We start from the raw sequence: 12,804 nt of genomic DNA on the forward strand, positions 1-12,804 counted from the left end.
GAGGTATCGGTTGGTTGGGTGGGATACAATACACCCACACCCACACCCCAAATCCGTATTTACTGGTTCCCCATTTGCTACCGGGCCGAGTTCAAGGTGTTACAATTAGTTTACAAAGTCCTGAATTACTTGGGGTCAGTTTACCCACAAAATCGTCTTACCCCACGTATGCCCGCTCAACTGCTTTGATCGGCCTGAGCTGGCACCGTTACAGATGTCACATAATACTCATTCTGCATTTGTAAGAAATCGATCTTTTGCTGTGGCAGCACTCACACTTTGGAACTCCCTGCCTGTTGAAACCAGGCAGCCACCTTTGCTGTACCCTTTTCGGCACCTGCTAAAAACATTTGCCTATCAAGACATATAGAACACTGACATGTCTTTTAATCTGGTTTTCATCTTGTTGCTAATTTTAATTCTTTTTTTAAATGTTTTACATAGTTGGGTGGTTTTGTTTTGTGTTTTTACTGTTTTACTGATAATTTTATCGTTTTATTCTTTTTGTAAACCGCTTTGAGGTTTTGGGGTTTTTGTTTGTTTTTACTATCAAGTGATGTATAATTTATTTATTTATTGAAATAAATAAAATGCAATAAAGAAAGAAGGCTAGAGGCCTACTCACTGGGACAAATCAGTGCCTCCTTGGCAGTGATGCTCTTGTTGCAGGCATAGCACATGGTCATGCCTGAGACGGTGATGGAGGTGAAGAGGTGCCCATTGGTGTAGCGGGCATCTTTGCTCTCCTTCATCCTTTCTTTCTCTTTGTTCTGTGGGAAAGCAAGAAAGAGATGGGTTAGCAGCAGTGACCAGTGACCTCTCCAGAAAAGGGCCTCTGAATCAGACGTATGTTTCAGGCTTGCCAATGTGGCTCCGCCGCAGCAGGTGTTTACAGCCTGTGTGCAGTTTCCATCTTGCCAGCATTTACACATCCAAGGAACTGGGGAGGGGGGTGGCCCCACAGACAGGTGTAACACAGACAATCATTAAAACCCCATTTAAATTCTGTGTGAAGAGAAAAACACACCTGAAAACAAAACTAAGCAAAATACCCAAGTCTTAAGCCCTGCTGCTGATTTAAGGCAATTGTGTTACAGTGCTGACACGCTCTGCTCTTTTTGCACTTGCTGCTCAAAGTCCGGCCGCATCCAGAGTTGGAAATGTCATAATCGGGAGCGCATAAAGGAGAGCCATCACAAGGGAAAGCCAAGCCAGAGAATTTGTTCTCTGTTTCCTCTTGAGCCACCCTAATTCCCTTCAAATACATTGTGCACATAGACACCCCAGGAATGCGCCCCGCTCTTCCTTTGCTACCCTCTGCCTCACCCTGAGGTTCCTCTAAAATGTTTTGGCACCAGGATCATTTCTGTACACAGTCACGGTGGCCAGGCTAACCAGGGATGTTCCTTTCACGCAAGAGCATGAAAGGAATTAGCTGCTACATTCAGACTGGTGGGGGGTTTAAAAAAAGAATATTGGGCTTTCAAAGTTACAAGAATCTTAACGTTTGCCTGTGCCAAACTGCTACCCAAAGGCACAAACCTCTGTCCAACAATTCCACACACACAATCTACAATAAAGGGGCAATCTAGGTGGCTAAAGTGAACAAGACAAGCTACATGGAATCATTGAATTATAGATTTGGAATGGGCTCCCAAGGGTCATCTAGTCCAACCCCCTGCAATGCAGAAATCTTAATTAAATATCCCTAGCAGATAGCTATTCAAACTCTGCTTGAAAACCTCCAACGAAGGAGGGTCCACCCCCTTCTGAGGGGTCCGTTCCACTATCGAACTGCTCTTACCATCTGAAAGTTCTTAATGTTTTGTCAGAATCTCTTTTTTGTAATTGGAATCTGTCAGTCCAGGTCCATCTTCCATGTGACAGCCCTTCAGGTATCTGAAGATGGTGATCATATCCCCTTCTCAGTCTTCTCTAGGCTAAACATACCCAATTCCCTCAACCGTTCCTCACAAGGCTTGGCTTCCAGACCCTTTATTATCCTGGCCGCCTTCCTCTGCACAACTACCATCCTGTCAATATCCTTCTTGAACTGTGGTGCCCAGAACTGGACAAAGGACTCCAGGTGAGGTCTGACCAAGGCAGAATAGAGCCGTACTATGACTGTCTCATGAGCTGGACTAATTTGTGAAGGTTGATCCAATCTGGAGTGTGAAAAGAAACCGTTCTGCCAAATCATCCTTAGGATGATTCTGCCAAATCATCCTAAGTGAAAAATAAATTAGGCACAAGCCCTCCACCCCCAGCAAAAAATAGCACGACACAAAACAACCTTCACGGAAACGAACTTCTGCTAACGAACACGCACAAGCAGAATGGTTGACCCAACCTCGGTCCTCCTCACACACCTTTGCCACAGTCCCTCTCCGGCTTGGCTGCCGTCTGTTCCAGCTCATCCCCGGACTAGGGGGATCCCGGCAGGGTCTTGAGACTCCGAGCCTCAGCTGTCTCTCATAAACCGTAGGGTAACTCATCTTCCGTTGAGGTGGGATGCTACTGAGACATCTAACCACCACCACTCTTACCAACCAAGGCTCCAGAAAGAAGCAGGAAGGGAGAAACCAGTATGCAGACCCAACTTGAGCCTGGAAAGCCCAGATTGCAGAGATGCAGAAGGAGGAGGTGGATATGAGGAGGTGGATGGGAGAGAGAGAGAGAGAGAGAGAGAGACACCCATGCAGTTCATCTTCTCCTGTACCTCTCTGCTTCCAATAACCATGACAACCATATGTCTGACTGAGAAATTCCACCACCACCCCCAGCGCACGTGCCTACAGTCCTCAGCGTCGAACAGTCTATAGAGAAAGGTCTTGCTTCATCATGTCTTCATTACCGGGGCGGGGGCGGCAGGATTATTTGGAAGGCTGGGTCCAAAAAATATTTAGTTAAAATAAAAAACGGTGCGAATGCTCAAGCCAAGCCCCGCTTCCCCCAGTGTTTGGGTAATATATATGTATATATATCTATATCTATCTATATATATATATATATATACCAACTATTAACCATTTTAAAAGGGATGTGAGGTATAATCCAGTGCATCAACCTGCAAAACGCCAGGCTGGCTGGCCAGAACACCTTGGCTGCCTGCCTTGCAAAAAAAACCAAAACAAAAGTGTTTTCCTTCTGTCTACAAGGGGGTGAGCTGGCTTGCAAAGTGACCAAAAGGGGGGGGCACATGCACAAAAAAGGACAACAAACAGGGACAAAGATTTGTATTAAAGTTCATGTATGCTAATGTATATGCATATATGTATGTTTGGTGCACATACTTCTTCTCCCGGTCTGTCCTCACAACAACCCTGTGAGGTAGGTTCGGCTGAGAGTGAGGGACTGGGCCCAAGGTCACCAAGTGAGCTTCACAGCCAAGTGGGGATATGAACTGTGGTCTCCCAGGTCCCAGTTCAACACTACAGTCATTTATATCCCACAATCCTCTAGGGGTGGAGGCCCTGTTTGTTGCAGCAAAAGGTTATCGCAGCACATTGAGGGCTAAAGACCAGTACAGTACAATCCAACAATGTCTACTTAGTAGTAAGCCAACTCTTAAAAAAAATCTCATAAATCCTTGTCAGTATTTTAATGCAAATTATCTTAACGAACACATATTTGTATGCAGTTTTGACAAAGTGCAAGTTGGACAGGTTTGCCTTTAAATGAAAACTGGATCATATCTGTCCCTGATTCCTTGCTGGGACTAGTGTGTGTCTGCTGAGCCCCAGAGCCCCCCCTCTTGCACAGATTTTGAGAACTGACATTGTGCAACATCATTCCCTGTGACTGACAGGCAGAATGAAGCTTTTTGATTGGCCAGGCCAAGTAGAAATACTGGGATCCTGATCTTACGCACTTCAGATTCTGGGGGAGGTTTCAACTTGGGGATTTTGGAACAGGGCCTGGCTCGGATAACTTGAAGAAGTGGAAACTGACCCAAACAGAGGGAAAGGCAGAGGGGGTGCAATTTCAAAACCGGAAAAGCTCAACCTGGAAAACTGGAGCTCTGCCGGCAGGCTTTTGCCCGACAATCAAACTGCAATACTGGGGAGCCCATCGCAGGTCAGCCTAAACATGGCCAAAAATGCAGATGGAAGAGCGAGAGGGCTGAGGGCCTACAGGCCCTGTGACCTGCTCGGGGCATAGCCAGGCAACTGGGCTGCCATGGCAGCTTCCCTTGAAAAGGGGAAGTGAGACAGGGACTTCCTGTTGCCACAGCTTTGAGCAAGAGGCGCAATCAGAGGCTTGGCTATTTTTGACTCAAGAGCCACCCTAGCCTCACGTGTCTGGGGGGGGGGGTGGCAGGCACTGCTGCGTTGCACATTTTCTTGGGAAACAGAGAGGCTGGCACAGAGCGGTTGTCTTTGGCAGGGATGCCACATCCGAGGCTTTGCAACATGATCAGAACCGATTGCATAGAAGGCACCGGTGCGCTCTTAAATTTGTTGAGCCATCTGTGCGTCCAACAGCAATTTAAGGCTGCTGGGTCACTGTCTCCTTGGTTCCATAAGTTCTCTCCTGGTGCCCCCTACCCTATAAAAATAATAATACACAGAATAACATATTTTGCACAACCCACTAGGAGAGTGATGCTTGGGGAGTGGCCCAGCTGCACCCCTTCCTGGAGAGGGGCAGCCTAACTTCTGTTGTCTATGTCTGGTAACCTCTAGTTAGATTACCGCAACACATTATATGGGGCTTGGAAACCACTGGTTTAAGGCCTGCTTTTAGCACACCAGCAACACTGCACTAGAGGTCTGAAGATCATCCCTTTGAGTGTGTGCTGCAAAGAAGGCATTTCAAGACACACACTCACTTCCCTCGGCCGCAGGGCCTCACTGTCATGTGTGACTTGAGAAGGGAAGCATCAGTAAAGGCAGACATTTCATAAGTAACTCTGATAGGCTTCCTAGGAACCGACTATTTAGAAACCAGCAGGCAACACTGTCACAAGGGAAGCAGATTGGGCAATTTCCTGCTTAGTCTGGTGAGGCAGAGCAGATGAGCTGGATTGCAAAGTCTCTGCTTCTGAGAATGAGAGAGGGTCCCGGGAGCTGAAGGGTGGTCCTTGTCAGATTGGGGGTGGAGAATGGTGGGGCAGGGCTGGGGCTTGTGATGTCTGGCAGGGGCAGAGGATGGGGCACGGCTGTGCCTGGCACTTCTAAGGGTGAAGCTTGATGGACACCCCAGAGCAGAAGGAAGATAAGCTCACCCACCAAATCAGAATTCAGCCTGCACTCTTGACCTGGGGTCCTGAGGTTTTAGGGCTTCCTTTGGTGGAAAGCAGTGCCCCAGAGGGGGAATACCTTGGAGGGGGCACTCAGAGGTGTAGTGGGTGGGCTGGGGGGCACGGGTGGATTTTTTTAGAGGGGTGCAACCAGACACCCCCTCCTCTCATTAGAGCCTGGTTCCAGCATGCAACGAGCTTTCTCACGCCCAGTGGCAGCTCTGCTCTCAAGTCAGGTCTGACCCGGGGACAGAGGAGAGGCGGTGGCAGCAGCGTTGCCAGGGCGGTGCCCCTCTGCTGCACTGGGCTGTGCACACGAGGGAACAGCCAGCTCCCTTGCGCTCAGCCACAGTTCTGCTCCTTTGTCAGGCCTGACCCGGGAGGAGGAGAATCGCAGTACAGCGTTGCCTCCCCTCTCCTTGGCTGGCAGCATTCTCGAGCCCAACCCATGTGGCGGGAGCATACGCTCTACCACTGGGGGCGCTAGAGGCAGCGGGGGGGGAGGGGGGCAGGTGACAGAGGTGTAAATGACTTTCAGGCTTGAAAAGCCAGTATCACGGCATCAAGTTCATCCGTTTTGTTGAATTAAATAAACTGAATAGTTTTTCTTTATTGGATTTTGAATAATTTTACAATGATTGTTACTGTTTTGCATTTTATTGCATTGCTATCTCCTTTAGTGGGTCGTGCAAACCGCTATTTTGAACAATGCTTTTTATAGGGGTGGGAGGCACTGTGGATGAGTATATGGAACCAAGGGGGCAGTGGCCTGAAAAGGTTTGGGAACCACTGCCTTAGATAAAGGGGAACTTTAGGCCAAGGTGGTCAAGAAGAAGAAGAAGAAGAAGAAGAAGAAGAAGAAGAGTTTGGATTTGATATCCCGCCTTTCACTCCCTTTAAGGAGTCTCAAAGCGGCTAACATTCTCCTTTCCCTTCCTTTTTTTTTTTTTTTATAAAATTTTTATTGATTTTACATAAGTTTTTATAACAAACAGACAGACATACACAAAACAAACAAACAAACAGATATAATTTCTTAATGTTCTTTCATAAACTTCTTTTCCTCAGACTCCCCCATACCTCCCCTTTCTGCATCCTCATGTCCAAATCTTATAGCAACTTATAAATGTTTTTTCCTATCCTAATTCATCATAGTCATTTCATAATCCAATCTTATATTACTGCAACCCTTTCTCTCCATAAGATCTCCATTCTCCTTTCCCTTCCTCCCCCACAACAAACACTCTGTGAGGTGAGTGAGGCTGAGAGACTTGAAAGAAGTGTGACTGGCCCAATGTCACCCAGCAGCTGCAGGTGGAGAAGCAGAGACGCGAACCCGGTTCCCCAGATTACGAGACTACTGCTCTTAACCACTACACCACACTGGCTCTCAACCTTTTTCCAGCCTCATTCACTCATGGGCAACCCTCTGGGGGCCACACACCAATGCTGGGTGTGGTCAAAAGTGGGAGCCTGTGCCCATCTCTCTCATGCACACGGTCCCTCCTCTCATCTGCTAAGTGCAGATCAGCTGATGAAAAGGGGCTCCCCTCTCTACTCATCAAATGGACAATCTGATGGGGCAATTTGGGTTGTGAGGACAAAGCGGGGAGGGGAGAACCACGTACAACACCTTGAGAGCCTTGGAAGAAAAGGTGGCCTATAAAATGTAATAAATTGCTTGGTGTTTTCTACACTGATGGACAGTGATGGGGAATTTTCCCAGTCCTACCTAAAGATTTTGGGGATTGAACCTGGCACCTGTTGACGCAATCCATGTGCTCTACCACTAAGCCATGGCCTTTGCAAAGTCTTAAATTACAGTCTCAGGACAAGAAGGGTTTGAAATTTAAATACGCTTCTTTGCTGCTTGTTTGGTTCCAAAGGAGATATGAGGCTCATTTGCAGAGAAGATGCCAAGTTTGGTGTCCTCTATCTGCCCAGGCCAAGCAGACAGACAAAGGGAGCCTTGTTCTCTGTTGCATGCCTACAGAACCTCTGCCCTGAGAGGAGCGAGCCTGTCTGCCCCTCTCAGCAGAGACAAGCTTCGGGTCTCCAGAGCAGCAGCAGGAGGGAGTTCAGCAATACAAATATGTTATTCTGTACTGTTTGGGCGGCAGCCAGAAGGCAGGAGCGATTGCGGCATCAAGCGAGAGGAAGCTGGCTAGATAATCTAAAAAAACAGAGAGAGAGATCAACCTACCACTCCCTTCTACACTGCAACTGCTTGAAAATCGCAGTTGCCTGGAGGCTCTTTGGGATGGATTTGTGGAAGACAGGAAGGCGGCGAGTATTTATAAAACGTTTCTGCAAATCCAAACTCTGCCATACAAGTTTGGTGCAACGGCCCATGCAGCAACCAAGTGGAGCAGCCCTGTTTGTACAGCTGGGGGAACAAAGCCTGAGATGTAGATGATTATTATTTTTAAATATAGTGCCCTCCATCAAAGTACATAATGCTTTGCAGCAGCTGTTGCCAAACTACTGCCCTCTGGGTGTTTTGGACTCCAGCTGGCTGGGTGTCACGAGCTCCTTGGAGACTTCTTGGTAGGGCTGGTAAGACAGGGAGGAGGATTGGGATGGGAATGTGGAGCTGGACCCTCAGGGAGAGGGCCCAGGGGCCTGGGAGGTGTTGATCGTGATGCTGGGGAGGGGAAAATGGGATGTCTGGAGAGAGGCAAAAATCCTCCTAACACCAGCTCACCATTCCTGGCCAGTTTTAGCCATGCATGGGGGCAGGGGAAATACCTGCCTCACTCCAAATATCAGGATCAGTTGGACCTTGAGCAAAACCCACCAACTGGATTCTCCAAAAGCAAGGAGATAGTCTAGAGTTTCCTGTCCCCCTCATCCAGGAGTTCTAATACAAAATCCTCCAGGCAGGGAGCCCATACTGTCGCAGAGACCCACAGCCGCCCCCCTCAGCGAATCTATGCAGGAAGGGGTTTATCACTGCCTCTCAGCTCATCAAATGATCAATTATGAAATGGGGAGGGACCTTCACCCATCCCAGTGCAGTGTCTACTTTAATTTTTCTTCTTCAATGCTGCTACAGCAGCCAAAATGGATGGGATGGTGAGAGATCAGAAAAACCTGCTTGGGGGTGGAGTGGGGGCTGGGTTAGCTCCTGCCAACAGACAATTAGCCGCCCCTGGCCTTAAGGGGGGAAACTCCCATTATGATACAGGCAGCAGAAATATATACTTTTAGGCAAACTGAAAAATTTGGGTATCCAAGTGAGAGGCACCCTTCCCCCCCTTTCTCTCCCCTCCCCACAAACCAAGCCCACTCTGATTTTTTATAATCTGCTTTAAATGGGGCCAAGCAGCTGGAAGCTTCTTAAGCGTTAACCCCACTGAGCCATGGGGATGGATTTCCTTGCAGCACTTGGGCACCTCTCCGTGCCACAGATTCCAAGGCAAGAGAAGATGTGCTTGTCCTTGTCCAGCACTCCACCCTGCTCTGCCCACTGCCTCAAGGGAAGAGCTGAGATTTCAGGATTGCGGTGAATATTGCTAAAGCAGGGCTGGCAAGGCACAGAGTTGCTGTCTTGTTGGTCCCACAGGGTGGATGGTACAAAGGAGTATACATGGGGTGGAAAAGGACATCTTTGACTGAAATGTAGTTGTTAGTGTGTAGGACCAGAACCCAGAAGACCAGGGTTCGAATCTCCACTGGGCCATGGACTAGTCAATGTCTCTCAGCCTAGTCTACCTCACAGGGTTGTCATGCAGATGGAATGAGGAGGAGGAGAACCATGTGCATGCCACCTTGAACTCCTTGTGGGGGGAAATGGGATATGAATGCAATAAGCAAATAAATAAGAGCATGCATACTTTTGAGTTCCACAGACCTTTTCTGGGGAAAGAGCAGTTTCAAATGCCTTTCTACCAGTGGTTCCTTTCTGCCACTAGTTCAACGTCACCAGTCACACAGGTTTGCAGTCTAGGACCTCCAGCACTGCCCTTGCAGAGGAGAGCAGCATGTGGCTACTTTGAGCAGCAAAAACGTTGTCTCTTTCACTGCCCTGTCTTGGTGCAGACCAAGCCCTAAATCAGCCTTCAGTAATTTAGTGCACTCATCAGCCGCATCCAGCCTAAAACATCTGAAAGGCACCATGCTGGCAAAGGCTACCGAAAACTATTTCATAATGTCTTCTCAATCGGTACTTTTTGCCCCAGAGTTTTCACTCGCAGAGCCTGGGCACTGGCGGCTTTCAGTTTTTGCAGACAATTGAGCAGCTGTGGGTTGAATGAGAACAACCAGATTCTCAGTTCGTGTCCATCCCAACTTCCTCTCCTCTTAGCTGGTCTAGCCAGAAGGAAAGGAGCTAGGAAAAGAGGCAAAGGTAAAGGTAAAGTTACCCCTGCCCGTACGGGTCAGTCGTGTCCGACTCTAGGGTTGTGCGCCCATCTCACTTCAGAGGCCGGGGGCCAGCGCTGTCCGGAGACACTTCCGGGTCACGTGGCCAGCGTGACGAAGCTGCTCTGGCGAGCCGGCACCAGCGCAGCACACAGAAACGCCGTTTACCTTCCCGCTAGAAAGCGGTACCTATTTATCTACTTGCACTTAGGGGTGCTTTCAAACTGCTAGGTGGGCAGGAGCTGGGACCGAAAGACGGGAGCTCACCCCGCCACGGGGATTCGAACCGCCGACCATGCGATCGGCAAGCCCTAGGCACTGAGGTTTTACCCACAGTGCCACCCGTGTCCCTGGAAAAGAGGCAGGGGCTGCCTAATCTGTTCCCCACATCCCCATCCCCAGAACTTTGCTTAGTTTGTGGGAGAAGGGGGGGATAGGCTGGTTGGCTGGCATCGTGCCCAGTCTACAAATCTAGATTTAATGGGTGCAAAGCTGTAGAGCCTCGGATAAAGCCTGCTGAAGATGTGACCCACTTTCTTCTTTCTTTTTAAGAATACTGAGGCTCTCTGAGCTGATGGAGAAGAATCAACTGGGGGGTTGGGAGTGGGAAGTAGGTGCCAGGGCTCAAATTAAGCCCCCACCCATCTCAACAGCTGGAAAATATCTAGGCTGAAAGCACAAGCACCATCAGTCTGATCTCAGTGCAGAAACAGCCTACACCAGTGGTTCTCAACCTTTCCCCTCGCTCTGGATCATTTTGAAATAGTTCGGAGTCTTGGCAAGCCCATCAGCATTGGCATAATTACCAAAATGAGTACTGTATTATGAAAATCATGGGTCCTAGGTCAGGGGCTTCAAAGGGAAAAGCTGTAGCTCAGTGGTACAGCTTCTACTACTGTATGCAGGAGGTCTCAGCTTCAAACCCTACTGGCATTTTCAGGTAGGGCTGGATGGTGCTGCGGAGAATGGGTTTGGGTCCTGGTGAAAAATGGAAGGGGCCCCCCAGCATGGACAGACGAGCTAAACATATTTACATGGGATATAGAATAAATGCATGATCTCATTTTAATAATAATAATAATAATAATAATAATAATAATAATAATATTCATACCTGTTGAGAATATTAGGATCCTAATGACTAATATCAATAACATAAGCACCCACACAATCATTACTGAACTATCCATACACTTAAACGTTAAACAACAACTTTGTTGTGTTCACACAGTGTTTGCTTTTGAAAACACACAAATAACACTGCGCATCATAAAATGAGACTGTACCATTATACTGTCAAAGAGCAGGAGTGAATTATCGCAGAGAGTTGGAAATACTCAGAAACACTCAGTTCGCGACACAAGTTCCCAAACCATTATTCAGAATTGTGCATGCATTGAACATAGTACATAGGTTTTGTTAAGAATTCCATGAAACATATGCAAGAGAGTTGGGCCCCGGGAACCCCTTCTGGGCCACTGGGCCTGGTAATTTGTACCTGCTTTCCTGCCTCTCCTAAACCCTGGGACTGGAGGAGACTCCTGCCTGATACCCTGGAGAGCTACTGTCAGTCAGTGTGGACAATATCGAGCTAGATGGACCAACGCCTTGAGTACCAATGAGTAGGCAGCTCCTATATTGCTGGCTTGTTGAATACAGAACTATCTGAGCACCAGAGCACTCTCCCCTCCTGCAGTTTCCTACAACTAATCTTCAAGAGCACTGACTACCCCTCCTGATCTAAATCATGGGTGGGGGCAAAGGGAAGATTGAGTAGCTAGGAATGGCTGCGACAAGAGCACCCGAGAACACGGGTACTTGAGATGTTACCACAGAGACACATGAATTGTGGGCAGCAATTTCTGAGCTGCCTGAATAACAGTCCTAAAAGCTTAAGAGGTTCTAAATGTGGGGCGCCCTGACCAGAAGCATTCAGTGTTTATGGTGCTATATTAATCTTGGTATCATGCAGGCCTGCAACCTGGGACAGAAGAGGCAGAGGCCGGTTTTGGATATGAGGAGGGAGGGGGCCGATCTGGCTGTCATTTGGCCCCTTCCTTCTCTCTGCCTCTTGCTCTTCTCCCCTTCTCCACTCTAATAGAGCCTGGGAGCTCCCTGGGGCAGGGACCATGGCTCCTTGGCTGCTTTCTAGTGCTTATCAAGTCATAAAAGGTAGTGAGAAGCCTTGCCTTTTTTTTTTAAAGAACAATCAGAAACAGTCAGTAACTCACAAAGGCTTTACATAAATCAAAGTATTGGGGGGGGGGTATGGGGGAGAAGGAAAGCCCCCGGAGGATAAATGCTCTAGCTTTGGTGGGGGGAGGGAAAGGTTAAAGGTCACATGCCCCACATTCACCCATGCATGGCTGGGCAAGAGAGATTCAATTCCAGGGAGGAGTTTTGGTGGTGGTGCGGACAGTGGAATTTTACCAGGTGCTGACAGCCTGAAAGCCTTTAACAAAGCATCCTATGAAGAAAAATCTGGCATTTCAGCCTTGAGCTGCCAGTCCTGGGCTCCTGCAATGTGAAGGGGGCGATAGAGGCCATCTAGGCCGACCCTCTGGCCCAGAGGCAGGATCACCAACCCCCTCCTGCATTTCCATTCCCAGGCAATCTGACACAGACCTACCCAAGCTAACCCTGGAAACAAGCAGATTTAGAAGTGTTTCAGGCAGTTTCAGGTCACCACTGGGATAGCTGTGCCTACTTGAATTTGTTGTGGCCACCTCCACCTTCAAACCAGACAGCTGCATGCTGCTGTTGCAAGAATACTTTTTTGCACACGTGGCCACACAGAAATGCAGATTTACTGTGCTCTGCAAAGCAGCTTGATCCTGTATGTGTCAATGGTGCAAGGGGGGGGGGCAAAGGGCACCCAATTTCAAATGCCTCCCAAGAGCCTGGTTGTTGCACTGTTTGCCACACAGCCCCACCTAAATGAACTCCCTCCCTCTCTCTCTCTCTCTCTCTCTCTCTCTCTCTCACACACACACACACACAGAGAGAGAGAGAGAGAGAATGGCCACTCCTTGCCGTTTGTCCCCGCTATCTGGTATCCTTGGATACTGAACATGAAGGTTCCATGTAGGAATCAATAGCTGTCTGTAGGTGGTCTTTTATTATCCAGGGAGCATTATCAGTATACATTTACAAAGTCAACAAAAGCAAGAGTGAAAGCTCCATGCTCCATGGGGCATACA

The 12,804-nt window shown here is 48.4% G+C and overlaps 1 protein-coding gene across 13 annotated transcripts in view; it reads right to left on the minus strand.

Annotated features, from left to right (window-relative positions):
- The window catches only part of ARHGEF2 (Rho/Rac guanine nucleotide exchange factor 2), a 113,583-nt gene that overhangs the window by 31,815 nt on the left and 68,964 nt on the right, over positions 1-12,804 (minus strand). For 12 of the 13 annotated variants that reach the window (XM_083478090.1, XM_083478088.1, XM_083478091.1 and 9 more), the window contains one exon: positions 626-770. In XM_083478090.1, coding sequence (XP_083334216.1) covers positions 626-770 — 145 coding nt within the window. Of the gene's footprint in view, positions 1-625; positions 771-2,369; positions 2,770-12,804 lie in introns of those variants that run through there. The other variant, XM_083478093.1, reaches the window with a different exon arrangement.

Source organism: Podarcis liolepis (assembly GCF_965112155.1).
Source record: "Podarcis liolepis genome assembly, chromosome: 15".
NCBI lineage: Eukaryota > Metazoa > Chordata > Lepidosauria > Squamata > Lacertidae > Podarcis > Podarcis liolepis.